The 13,858-nt window shown below is 37.8% G+C and overlaps 1 protein-coding gene and 1 long non-coding RNA gene across 3 annotated transcripts in view; one reads left to right on the top strand and one right to left on the bottom strand.

Moving 5' to 3' along the window:
- CAMK1D (calcium/calmodulin dependent protein kinase ID) overlaps positions 1-13,858 on the top strand; it is a 189,528-nt gene that overhangs the window by 167,405 nt on the left and 8,265 nt on the right. The window contains exons 6-10 of the mRNA XM_072147343.1: positions 2,525-2,600; positions 4,887-4,999; positions 6,996-7,074; positions 9,328-9,415; positions 11,137-11,269. Of these exons, the coding sequence (XP_072003444.1) occupies positions 2,525-2,600; positions 4,887-4,999; positions 6,996-7,074; positions 9,328-9,415; positions 11,137-11,269 (489 nt within the window). The remainder of the gene's footprint in view (positions 1-2,524; positions 2,601-4,886; positions 5,000-6,995; positions 7,075-9,327; positions 9,416-11,136; positions 11,270-13,858) is intronic.
- Positions 71-12,118, bottom strand: LOC140127096 (uncharacterized). Of its 2 annotated transcripts, none has more exons than XR_011854950.1 (3): positions 12,009-12,118; positions 9,565-9,723; positions 71-495 (listed from the first exon to the last, which is right to left on the bottom strand). It is a non-coding gene; the product is annotated as an uncharacterized lncRNA (long non-coding RNA). The 2 variants fall into 2 exon arrangements; XR_011854951.1 differs by lacking the exon at positions 71-495 and adding an exon at positions 9,056-9,151.

Genomic DNA, 13,858 nt, shown 5'->3' with positions numbered 1-13,858 from the left:
AGCTAGCTAGCCCCTGCCCCCAGTATATAGATAGCTAGCCCCTGCCCCCAGTATATAGCCAGCAGCCCCTGCCCCCAGTATATTTCCAGCAGCCCCTGCCCATATTATATATCCAGCAGTCCCTGCCCAAAGTATATATCCAGCAGCCCCTGCCCTCAGTATATAGATAGTAGAACATGCCCCCTAGTATATAGCCAGCTAGCCACTACCCCCAGTATATAGCCAGCTATACCCTGCCCAGAGTATGCCCATCCTATAAAACAGAAATTAACTCCTGTACTCATCTTTCCTGTACTCTTCTTCCGGTCCTCCAACTCCGTCTTCAGGTCTCAGCACACTGCTGGCAAACTATGATGTCAGCCTCTTGCCAACATCAATCTGTGTGGGCTACCAGTGCCTCCACTTCTGTCAGCAAGCGGCTGACTAGGGTTGCATTGATACCAGGGGTCTCCACTCCTGTTGTTCCATAGGACTGTTACTCATGTCCCCTATGATCTGTAAAGAATATGTTGGCGTATATAAACAAATATTATTATTACTATTAATTTTGAGTGTGATATTATACCCAGAAAAGTATCACTCAATATTGATACGTTACTCTTAAGAAAAGAAAAACATATTTATGTGGATGTTTGGGGTGCGGTCACATAGGGTGTTTACATTGTGTTTAGAAATGCAATGCAAATGTCTGATGGCATACGCATTTCCATTGAAACACATGCGATCAGTTACGGTCAAACTGTTTTGCCAGGAGAAGCATTATTGTTTTATGACAGTGTAGTATATGTGTTGTAAAGGTTATCCTGGCAATATAAAATAAAATAGTATACTAAATAGTATAGTTTAGAGCTCATCTAGACGGGCATTTTTGATGTCTGTATGCCATCCTTTTTTTTTGCGGATGGCAAACAGACCCATTGTTTCCTATGGGTCTTTTCACGTTTTTTTCACGGATGTGTAGACAGTGAGAAAAAAATTGCAACATGCATTCTTTTTCCTTGCATGCAGATCACGTACATCCATAGAAGTGAATAGATCCGCTAAAAAGTAGATGGCACATGCACTTTTCTCAAATGTTGCTAGGCAACAAACTGGGCAGGGCAATAAGTAGATTAGAAACCCATTAGATTTTTTTGCATTTTTGAATAAAACAGATGGCATACGGACGTAAAAAAGAATGGATACAATATGGACTGAACATTTTTTAAAGATGCGCTGCAGACACGCCCGTCTGAATGAGCCCTTTTTTTTTTAGACATTTTTATTAATTTAATTTATGCTGTATTATATGCTTCGGAAAGGTGAGTACAGAGTTAATTTTTTTATAGACACAAATATAAGCTGAGTTTGATTTTTTCAGCACATTTTTTATGCTGAAAAACTTGGCTTATATTCGAGTATATATGGTAAATTATATGGGATGAAGAAGGTCATGCTTTTTACCTACAAATGGGTGGGGAGTGTTGAACCTCATGTGGGTAACATAAAGTAATGAATTTACATTACAGTAATCCAAAAACATGTATTCCAAAAAGTCTTCATCTAGTATTTTATGTGATCTAAGTAATTGGTAAAATGTTTTATTGTGACACCAGAATAATATTTTCTTGGCCATGTAACATTCTTTGTAACTATGCCCAGAAAACTGGAGGACAGGGCATGTAAAAAACAGTATTTCAAATGCTTTTTCTGGCTTTCCACCCCAAACACCACTTTGGACATGAGTGGGGCGGGTAGGGGTGTGAAGGACCTTGCCTGCCATATTTACAATAGTCTCCGCCAAGTTACCAGTGGAGTCTACAGCTGAAATCTCAAGTAGGTTTGATCTGGTGAAACCTGGTGGAGGCTCATTCTTGTGCTCCAGAGCTTAGAATTACTAAGAGGCCAGTGGCGTACACCATTGAGGCTGGCATTGAATATGGCAATCTAAATAAAATTGTTTGTGACACCCCCTATCCCTACTAAATAGTAGCAGGAACATGTTCAGTCTTCCTTTGCCCCAAAATTTCCTATCTATTAAAATATTAAAATTCTTATTCTTGGCTGTAAACCCTATGATTGAAAATAACATCCAAAAGTCTGATTCAACACTTTTTTGTAATTTCACAACACATAAAAATTTTGACAAAAAGTGACCAGTAGGCTATTCAGTCCCCAAAGTGGTAGTTGCGACACCTTACATAGCTCTTTACACCTAAGTTTGAAATTTTTTTTATTGGCATCAGATTAGAGCAAAGAAATTTTTGTTTTTTGTACGAAAGATTTACATTTTTGTAAATGTATTAAAACATAAGAAAACCTATATAAATTTAGTATCTCCGGGATCGTACCAAAGAATAAGGGGATGTGTCATTTGGAGCTCACAGTGAAGGCCGTAAAAAACAGATCCGACAAGGTAATGGTGCAAACGCACATTTTTTGTCAGTTTCATCTATGTGTAAACATGTTGTGATGAACTTTATTACTTGTTTATATGTATGTCTCTTACCCTATAAATATAAACAAACAAGCTTTATGTTTTCAGCTCCGGAAGTTCTCGCTCAGAAACCATATAGCAAAGCAGTAGACTGTTGGTCCATCGGTGTAATTGCATACATTTTGTAAGTACAATTTTTTCACAGTCACTTTGATGACTTATTGCACATTTTCATTTGATTGAGGGAAATAAAATTAAATGCTAGGTTTTTTTTTTAATGAAAATTTGAGCCTTTTACGGAGTCATATTATTTTTACAAGTAACGGAACATCAGCCATTACTGTAAATTGTATGCACACTGTAATCCAAGAATTTACTTATACGAATGCAAGTCAATAAAGTATAATAATTTCCCCGTAGACTGTTTTATTTGGTTTATTGTACATTCTTTTAAATACACCATTGATAGAAAGGTTTGTTAGCCAGGCAGATTCTTTTGAGTTTATGACATTTCCTGTTATTTTATAACAAAAGCATGTTTTATATTAGATTGTTCTTATATTACAGTGTCTACATTGCTTTCTCAAATTGTAGAACATCGAATATACACATATTTTACATTGCTGGATAATTGTAGTTTATATAGAATTTAACTGAATTATTGAATGAGTATAAATTACATGTCAGCTATACATGATGTATCCAAGCACCTGCATTGACTTTTAATAGACCAATTATAATTGCATTATCAATAGACACACCAACTGTTTTATATGGTAAATGAATTGTATGCATGTGGTTAACGGGTAACTAAACCTGAACCTGAAGCATTTTTCTGTTGCCAAAGTGAATAGAGGAGGTAATAATAGTAAACTTTGTAAAATACTTCATTAAGGAAAGCAGCTTCTCTCTGCCTTTTTTAAAATCGAATGCTTTTGTAAAGAGTTTTGTATCCGAAGTCCTGTTTACAACATACAGACAAGATTAACTCTTTCCATAACTAGAGAATATTTTACTTGATGATTCAACCCTCTAAGGACAACCAGGGGCTGTCTGTAAAGAGTTAAGTCATAAGGAACATCATCTGGTTCCTTTATCTATAAGTTGTCATTGGAATACATGACAGAATTCTGATTTACATAAACAGATTTAAGGGAACCTGTCATAAGGTTTTAGGCATGCTATACAGGACAATGACAGGATCACAATGATGCCCTTTTGGGAGACTCAGCATAGAAAAGAAAAAGTTGGGGGTGATGAAAAGTCACCCTAGTATGCCTCGTCCTGACTCCACTTGTGTATTGTGGCACTAGTTCATCATCATAACCCACCTTCTGCAGATGCCATTGAGATAGGGCGTGATGTACCCGGATTATGGGACATCACTTAAAGACAATCTACCATCAGAATTGAGCATGCTAAACCAGGGATACTTACCCATACATCCAGATGCCATGACTGTTATAATCGTCTAATATTTATTATCCATGGTCTCCATCCTTTTAAAAACAACTTTTAAAATTATGCTAATGAGTCTAAAAGTCCATGTGCTGTAACTTCACAGGCTGTTACATTCTGAAGGAGCACTTCCCCTCCCGCTTTGTGCTCACAGCTGCTGAGATAACAAGAAGGGGAGGGGGAGACTGAGACAATTTGCTCACCCAATCAAGCCTCCTTAGGGACCTCCTCAGGATCACCTTGAATATACATGTGCACACAGATCCTAGCAATATGTTTACAATATAAAGGCTTTACCAAATATATATAATTGTTTCCAATCCCAAATTCCTTCACAATTTTCCATAGATAATGCCACTGTTCTCAAATGTTTCTGCAGCATCCAATGACAGCACAGGGTGGACCCCTTTTTTCTTGACCAAATTGAATATTTGCATGTGCCTGACGGATGTTGTCCCGGGTAAAACCATATTGGGCTCTGTGTATCAAAAGATGGATTATTATTAATGTATGAAAACTTCCATAATGTATGTAGTAGCTGTTACTATTTGGCCCCTTTTATCTATAATTTCTCCAATAAAATAATTCTTTCTTTGTAATGTTAAATGTCCCAGGACAAGGAAGTACATCATTATGATCCTGACATTGTCCAGGATAACAAGTTGGTGTGGTTTGTGTAAATCTTCATGACAGGGTCACTTTAATTAGGACGAAAGCCATTAACAAGAAATCAAATTCCATTAAAAATACCCCTTACTGGTATGAGTTACCCTTTAAAATGGATTGTACTGTGTTCACAGAAATAAGGGAGCTAGAGGCTTAGTTTGCACTAACTATAGTATAGAGGAGAAGATATGGCCTGCAAAAAATCTAACCATATTTCAATATGGGTGAATGTAACTATTTCCTTAGTAAATTATTATTATGGTTATTAATTAAAATACATTCTAATATTGTTTTTATGTTGAATACCTTTCCATGTTAATAATATTCTATGTATCTGTTGTGGCAGACTTTGTGGGTATCCACCTTTCTATGACGAAAACGATTCAAAATTGTTCGAACAGATTCTGAAAGCTGATTATGAATTTGACTCTCCATATTGGGATGATATATCAGATTCAGGTAAGCAAAACACATATTTGAATTTTTCAAGAATGTATATGTTGCCAAAATACTTTGTTTCTGATAAGCTTTGAAAATAGTAGGCAACAAATGTCAATCTTTTTAGAAGGGGGCACATCCAATTAGTTTTCTACAGGAATAAACATACTGGTTTGGCTTTAATCTTGCATCATGTCATAAGGATTTCTGTAAAAGTTATGCTTGATGTTGAGGGGGCTGCATTGAAACTCAGTGAAGAGGTAATGTTTCCCTTGTCACATCATGGAAAACATATTTGCTTATTTCCTAGAATCCACCGGTGTAGCATTAATAGCTATAAGTCTCCACATATTTGGAGAGATGGCTTTAAATGACAAAGTCTTCCTAGGGAGTCCTTACTTCTCGCACTGAAATAAACTTATACAGTCTGTTGTGTAATGGAAAGTTATGTAATGATAGTACATATTTAATAAGATTTTCTTATTGTGTGCCAGTCTTATTGAACAGCTGAGACAGAGGGGTATAGAGCATACACCTCTCAATTATTTTGGACCGTTATGGCATCTGAAAAACTTAGGCCCAACAGGGCTGACATGGATTTCAGTTATTATAGTGGTAATTTTCTGTACAATTAATGATAAATTTGTCAGGTTCATGATCAAGCCCAGCGATGGATACTTTTGAGGAAATTGTCGAGGTGATGCAAATAAGAAACGTCACAATTTTTGTCACAATTGCAGTCATGCCTCACAACACATGATAATTGTGTTTTATAGCGGTTCTTCGATAGCGATGACCCATGACCATGTCATGGGTATCAGCTCATCAGTATTAAACTGAATACCTATCCTTGAAGCTAGTCAACAAATTAGGCCTCACCCAGGCCCAAACCAAAGCGGAGCACATGGCTGGGGGATGTAGGGGGACAGCGGGTAGTGTAGTATGCTAAACACACCATGACATGGTGTAATAGACCTCTGTGCTGGCCAATATTTGGCAGAAATTTGTGTGGCCAGATCATGGTCCAAAATACGATTGTGTGAATTGAACCATAAAGGGGTGTTCCTGTTTCAGCCAATAAATATTATTGTTTGTATAATGAAAGGTTTTCCAACATACTTTCTGTATCAATTCCTCACAGTTTTATAGATCTCTGTTTGCTGTTATTCTATAGGAAGCTTCTACGTTTTAATTCTTGTGGACAGAAATTTGTCTGTGGTCACAGAGGTGCGCTGCTCATCATATCACACAACTCTGATTGCTCTCTGTGATACCAATGAGCCGTGCACCTTTGAGACCATGGTCAGATTTCTCTCTATTAGTAAACATAGAAACTTTCTATAGAATAACCATAAGCAGAGATCTAGAAAACTGTGACAAATTGATACAGAAGGTACACTGGAGAATTGTATAACTTTTCATTATACATAAAATAATATTTATTTGCTGAAATCAGGGAACCCCTTTAAAGTACTTTATTACTCACAACTTAAGATCATCTATTTTTCAAGATTAAAAACTTGACCATTAGACAGTGGACCATTAGACAGTGGACATCTGATACATTTAAAGCTAACAGCACCTTCCTTGTATTTTCACAAATACAGCTAGTGACAGGTTCCCACAGAGCCCTATTAACTAAATGACACCCTTCTTTTATCTAAAAAGTATTTCCCTCACATCCCTGTAAAATCAACTTTGTAATCTTTCCTGGCATATAGCCAGATATAGAGCAAGTGAGCGGGATGTGGCCTCCTCAGCTGAAACCAGCAGCTCCTCCCCATTTCCCTTTCCTCCTTCTAAGCATTCAGCACTTAATGTCATGTGACTGAGTAATGCCATCTAAGGTCCCTTTACCCCCTAACATTTATAAACTGTACCCTATGGATGTATATATTCTGATATGAAATCACAGAATGCTTCCATGGAGGATGAATTACAAAAACAAACTAGGGAAACGGCTACCTCTACCACAGCAAGTGTTTATTTTTATACATTTTATTTTGTATTCCAACAGCTAAAGACTTTATCAGTCATTTGATGGAAAAAGATCCCATTAAGAGATACACATGTGAACAGGCTCTGCGGCACCCATGGTAACTATACTTCACTGGATTTGTGCTGCTTTAATAGTAACGTATTATTAAATGTGTTATGTTATCAATACAACCAGTTTCCATATGTGCTTTTAGGCATAGGCATCTTATAGGGGACTCTCTTAATGCATAGATCAGGGGTCTCAAACTCAATTTACCTGGGGGCCGCTGGAGGTAGATTCTGGGTAAGGCTGGGCCGCATCAAGTTTTCCACACAAAATGCGCTTACAAAATATCATTATTCAGATTCAAATGTCATGGCGTCTCCCAGCGCAAGGAAAGCCCCATGCTGGGAGACGTGTTCTCTCTATGAACGCGTCCTGTGCACCGAGGGGTCCCAAGCTCCTACCGCACTGAGCCCAGGACACTCCATCCCCCCCTCCCCCCCGGTACTTGCCTCCCATCGAAGAAGATGAAGTCGCCGCTCTGACCTGCACCAAGTGCGTTCAGAGCGGCGACTTCATCTTCTTCAAGTACCGGGGGGAAGGGGATTAACCGGTTACGGGCCCTTTCCTGTTTTTTCATGTCCATTTTTCACTCCCCACCTTCAAAAATCTATAACTTTTTTATTTTTACACGTAAAGAGCTGTGTGACGGCTTGTTTTCTGCGTAACAAATTGCACTTCATAGTGATGGTATTTAATATTCCATGCCATGTACTTGGAAGCGGGAAAAAAATTCCAAATGCAATGAAAATGATGAAAAAAACGCATTTGCGCCATTTTCTTGTGGGCTTGGATATTACGTCTTTCACTGAGCGCCCCAAATGACATGTCTACTTTATTCTTTGGGTCGGTACGATTAAGGGGATACCAAATTTGTTATAGGTTTATAATGTTTTTTACAAAAATTAAAACCTCCTGTACAAAAATTATTTTTTTTGATTTTGCCAACTTCTGGCGCTAATAACTTTTTTATACTTTGGTGTACGGAGCTGTGGGTGGTGTCATTTTTTGCAAAATTTGATAATATTTTCAATGATATCATTTTTAGGACTGTACGACCTTTTGATCACTTTTTATAGATTTTTTATATTTTTCAAAATGGCAAAAAAGTGCCATTTTCGACTTTGGGCGCTATTTTCCGTTACGGGGTTAAACGCATTGAAAAAACGTTATCATATTTTGATAGATCGGGCATTTTCGGACGCGTCGATACCTGATGTGTTTATGATTTTTACTGTTTATTTATATTTATGTCAGTTCTAGGCAAAGGGGGGTGATTTGAAATTTTAGGTTTTTTTATTATCATTTTTTTTTTTTTAACTTTTTTGTATTTTTATTTATACTATTTTTCAGACTCCCTAGGGTACTTTAACCCTAGGTTGTCTGATCGATCCTATCATATACTGCCATACTACAGTATGGCAGTATATGGGGATTTTCCTCCTCATTCATTACAATGTGCTATCAGCACATTGTAATGAAGGGGTTAAAACGAAATAGCCTCGGGTCTTCGGAAGACCCGAGGCTACCATGGAGACGGATCGCCGCCCCCCGATGACGTCACGGGGAGCGGCGATCCCAGGTAAGATGGCGGCAATATGCAGCAAAGACTTACCGGCTATGGAGAGGGCTCGGCCCGTGAGCCCTCTCCATGCAGCGCGACCTGCCCTCTCCATGCAGGTGGGGGCCGCAAAATATTGTCCCGCGGGCCGCAGTTGGCCCGCGGGCCGCGAGTTTGAGACCCCTGGCATAGATGATATATAATCATTAGTGTACTCAATCAACTTCATATCTGGCTTCAGTCTGTAAAGGTGTTGTCTGTATGAGACTTCTGCTTCAATATAATTATGTAATAATGTTTCTTAAATTTTAATTCTAACTGATGTTAGCAGTAGAAAGGACTTTTTATCTCTAAATTATAGAATATGGACTCATTGTTATACAAGTTACTGTACTACTACACATCCAATTTAACTTAAGTCATAACAAACAAACATTTGTACTCTTCATGGCTTTTATTGAGAACATTGTGTAAATATCATCAGTTGAAGGGAGGTGATGCCAAGAACTAGTTGACAAAGGTGTTTCATTGGTTTAGTTTCAGGTGTTTCAAGAGATTGGTGGGTTTTTTCCTTTAAATAAAGATATATGAAAACTCGTTATTGACCAATCTGGTCTGCTATAGAAAGAGTACCGAAGTTATTGTGAACTATGCTTTGATGCAAATAACTTTTAGAAGAGTTATAGATTGCTACACAAACATTGCTAAAAATCTGAATGTAAGAACTATTGCTTGAATATTTTTCAGGATTGCTGGAGATACAGCCCTCTGTAAAAACATACATGAATCTGTTAGTGCTCAAATCCGTAAAAATTTTGCAAAAAGCAAATGGAGGGTAAGTCTTTACCAGTTGTGATGTATTAAAGGTAAAAGAAAAAAATAGGTAGCTACTAAAGTATGGTTCATATCTTATTAAAGTGTTTTTTTGGGGAATATAGAAACCTCAGTGGGGCTGGTGTGGGAGAAAAAATAATGCATACCTACCTTGCTCTGACTCACAGTTCCGCTGTTGTTTTCAGTTCATGAGACCTGCTTCAGCCAATGAGTAGTCCTTTTTTCTTTCTTAGCCTTCAAGGCATTTTCAAGATTCCTGGAAAACCCTTTTATGCTTATATGTCTTTGTGCAGTCCACTCTGCTGAGAGCTAAAAAACAGGTTCTTTAAGATGAAATTTGATTGAGAAACTTGAATTTTCAATTTAATATAAAAAATTATGATTTATTGAATTATTTAAATGAAGTCTTACTCTGGTTTTGTGTGATAATGCAATGAATTCATACAGCCTCTTTCCTTTGTTGATATCCTCCTCTCCCTTTTGAATATTTGAGCTTAACCCTAAATCACCCAATGGGTTTGTAGACCTGTGGTTTAGTGTCCCAAATTGCCCATTCGTTTTTTCCTCTGTGCCCGCTAATGCATTGGTCCACCTTGCCAGAGCTCCTGGCCTCTGTGCAGTCACGCATTGAAGCTGCTGTTGTACATTGTACACTGTGCCATAGATATGTGCCCTATCAGACTCATCTATAGGTAAGTATAAAAGTTTATTTTATTATAGTGGCCATGTAGAGAACTCTTAACAGGATGATGCATAAAAACTGTGTACAATTGAAGTATTTTAGTAGAAACTACCCAGAAGAATAGCAACATACACAGCATGTGTATTTTAACATGAAAGAAAATGAGAGTGTTTACAAGTGTAAATGTGTAGCTCATAAATTGTTTAGTATGTATAGTTTTTGTTGAATGGCAGGACATTGAATAGTATAGAACAGTGATGGCAAACCTTTTAGATCATGAGTGCCCAAACTTCAACCAGAAGCCACCTTTTTATGGCAAAGTGCCAGCACAGCAATGTAGGCAGTAATTTAGCTTCTCTACAGGGTCCCTGTGTACAGGAATAATCGTTGGCCCTGCATTCTTTGAGCTCTGTAAGGTGAGCTCTATTCTGGGGTGATGGCCTGGGTGCCCACAGAGAAGGCTCCGAGTGCCGCCTCTGGCACCAGTGCCATAGGTTTGCCACCACTGGTATAGAAGGTTGGTTTGTTGTACTTATATTAAGAACAGTGCTTTGTGTGCTGCTTTTGTTGTCTGTCTGGCCTGCTGCCACAAGCTGCACCAGAATTATTAAGGAGCTCTGGTCTCTTAATGATTTTACTCATCCCTCATTCAATGAACAGCAACTACCATGTAACTTGTGCCAGTTTTCTGCTGCAGATTAGAATAAATCTGTTGGGCCTAAGCATTTTTTTCTAAGATGCTCCAACCATTATTTTGGGGTGGTGGTGGTGGGGGGGGGGGGGCAAAGTTTACAAAGTCATAGTATTAAAGTTGTTGGACAAAAATTGCAACTTTTTCCATGTCTTGCATGTCCCTTTAAATTACCACCACTCTTCTAAATAAAGATTGATGATGATCGATATGACCTTTTCTATGGTATTTTTAATCATGCATTCTTAATGCTGATTATTCAATAGTTTTCATACAACTATTTAAGGTGTCTAGCAAATGTCCTTTGCTGACATGTTCATTAAATTAAGTAAATTCTCTTCTGTTTCAGCAAGCATTTAATGCTACTGCGGTAGTGAGACATATGAGGAAATTGCACCTTGGAAGCAGCCAAGACAGTTCAAGTATGTCCAGTGGACACAGCCCTGCAAGCCCACTTCCAGATGGAACAAGTCGTAAAGACTGTGAGTACAATTTTCCAGCAGGTTTATTGAGTTTAATAGTCTTGATTATAAATAAACTTAGCTTTGGAGCTCTTTAGTGCTACGACTTTGCTGTCTATTGTTGTCGGAAATGCCAAACCAACTTGGCATTAGGTAGTGCCAATGTCCCTGTGATTGTAGGATTTGAAGGGATCTGAAAAAAAACATTTCCAATCCAACCCCCACTTTACTAGAACACACATGTATAAAAATAAATAAAATAAATGTAAAAATAAAAAAGTATTCTCTTTTTCCGAAGTATTATTTTTAAGATTTTACGAAGTAACAAAAAATATATAGTGGGGAAGATTAATATTTGATACAAGGCTGACTTTGCAAGATTTCCTATCTACAAAGAATAGAGAGGTCTATAATTGTTATCATAGATACACTTCAACTGTGAGAGACAGAAAAAATCCAGAAAATCACAACGTATGAATTTTTTAATTATTAAATCGCATTTTATTTCATTAAAATATTTGATCACCTATCAAAAGGCAAGAATTCTGACTCTCTCAGATCTATTAGTTTTTCTTTAATAAACTGCTGGTGTCTGCACCAGTTTTTTGTCTTAGTTTGCAGTGGAGCTTGCACATAAATTTATTAAAGAGGTATACCCACAAAGGCAAGATTCTTAAAAATACTCAAGATAACAAAATAACAAATTCTCTAATTCACTGTTATTAAGAAAAATATAGCATTTCACTGATATAATTCCAACCTGTCTCTACCAGTCTTGGTGTCCCTGGATACGACTGGAAATCTTCTGACTGTGGTTCTTCTCATGAATAGCTTCTCTTGTCTGCACACTGCAGAGCTCTCTTTTCCCCCCTCCTGCAATACAAACCAGCTCAGACACAGGCGCTTCCTGTCGGCAAGCAGAAGTGTGCAGCGACTTACTCTACAAGCTACAGACAGATAAGGTCTTTATACCAGAGTGTCAGATGCTAGTAAAAAGTTCAGAAGCTAAATAAAAGTGTTGATAAGTCCTGTACTATGAAAAACTAAGGAAATTGACAGCACACAGCACCTCATACCACAGAGAAATCATGAAGTGTCTGCTTAGAAAGTCCCTGCCCATACTCTGGATTGTTACACTGATCTAGGGAGTGATAAGACCAGAAACGTCAATAAAACTGACTAAAATGTAGAATTTTATTAGTAAGTCAGCAAACTTGTGCAATCTAGTATTAATGAAATGCTAAATTGCACTGCTTATTCTGGGATCGACGCTGTCGCGTCTTAGTCATGATCTCCTTCTATCATTCCATGTAAATATGCACCAGCAGAGTTGGAATAAAGGACAGCTGAATTTGCACAAGTACGTCATGGTTTTCTGGAGTGCCGCATACCATTACATTTTCTTTGCATTGTTTTTGTTAATTACAGTGCTGGAGGCTGGCAGAATCAGATGATAGGTATGATAGGATATATTAATGTAGTATATATGCTGTCCCCGACTTATAGATGACCCCTAGTTACAAACGGACCTCTGGTAATTGGTAACTTACTATACTTTAGCCCTAGGCTACAATAAACAGCTATAACAGTTATTAAAGATGGATGCAATTAAGCTTTATTGTTAATCCTGGTTCTAATGACAATCCAACATTTTTAAATTCCAATTGTCACAGAGACCTAAAAAATTTGTCTGGAGTTACAATTTTATATATATATATATATATATATATATATATATATATATATATATATATATATATATAGTACAGACCAAAACTTTGGACACACATTCTCATTCAAAGAGTTTTCTGTATTTTCATGACTATAAAAATTGTAGATTCAAATCTATGAATTAAGACATGTGGAATTATATACTTAACAAAACTGTGAGACGACAGAAAATATGTCTTATATTCTAGGTTCTTCAGAGTAGTCACCTTTTGCATTGAGTACTAGTTTGCACACTCTTGGCATTTTCTTGATTAGTCACCTGAGAAGGTTTTCTCTTTGTCTTTGTATGAAGTAGAAAAAGTGAACAAATGGACTCTACATGCCTGGTTCCCACCGTGAAGTGTGGAGAAGGAGGTGTAATGGTGTGGGGGACTTTGCTGGTGACATTGATGGGGATTTATTCAAAATTGAAGGTATACTGTACCAGCATGTTACCACAGCACCTTGCACCGTTTAGTTAGACCATCATTTAGTTTTCAATAGGAAAATGACCCCAAACACACCTCCAGGCTGTGTAAGGTGCTATGCCAAATGACCTGGCCTCCACAGTCACCAGACCTGAACCCAATCGAGATGGTTTGGGGTGAGCTGGACCGCGGAGTGAAGGCAAAAGGGCCAACAAGTGCTAAGCATCTCTGGGTCTTTTGGAACTCCGTCAAGAATGTTGGAAGACCATTTCAGGTGACTACCAAGAGAATGCCAAGAATGTGCAAAGCAGTTATCAAAGCAAAAGGTGGCTTGCAACAGGGGTGGGCGTAAATTAAAAACTGTGGAAGACGAGAGACGCTTGGGCACTGTCAGCCTGAGTGCCTCCGACACTTTTACAAAGTTAATATTTCGTTAATAAAGAGGCAAGCCAACATCTGCAGCCACAGGCAA

The sequence above is a fragment of the Engystomops pustulosus genome, chromosome 4 (genome assembly GCF_040894005.1).
Source record: "Engystomops pustulosus chromosome 4, aEngPut4.maternal, whole genome shotgun sequence".
Lineage (NCBI taxonomy): Eukaryota > Metazoa > Chordata > Amphibia > Anura > Leptodactylidae > Engystomops > Engystomops pustulosus.
The sequence above is the reverse complement of the archived record's forward strand: the minus strand, read 5'-3'. Positions and strand labels throughout refer to the sequence as shown.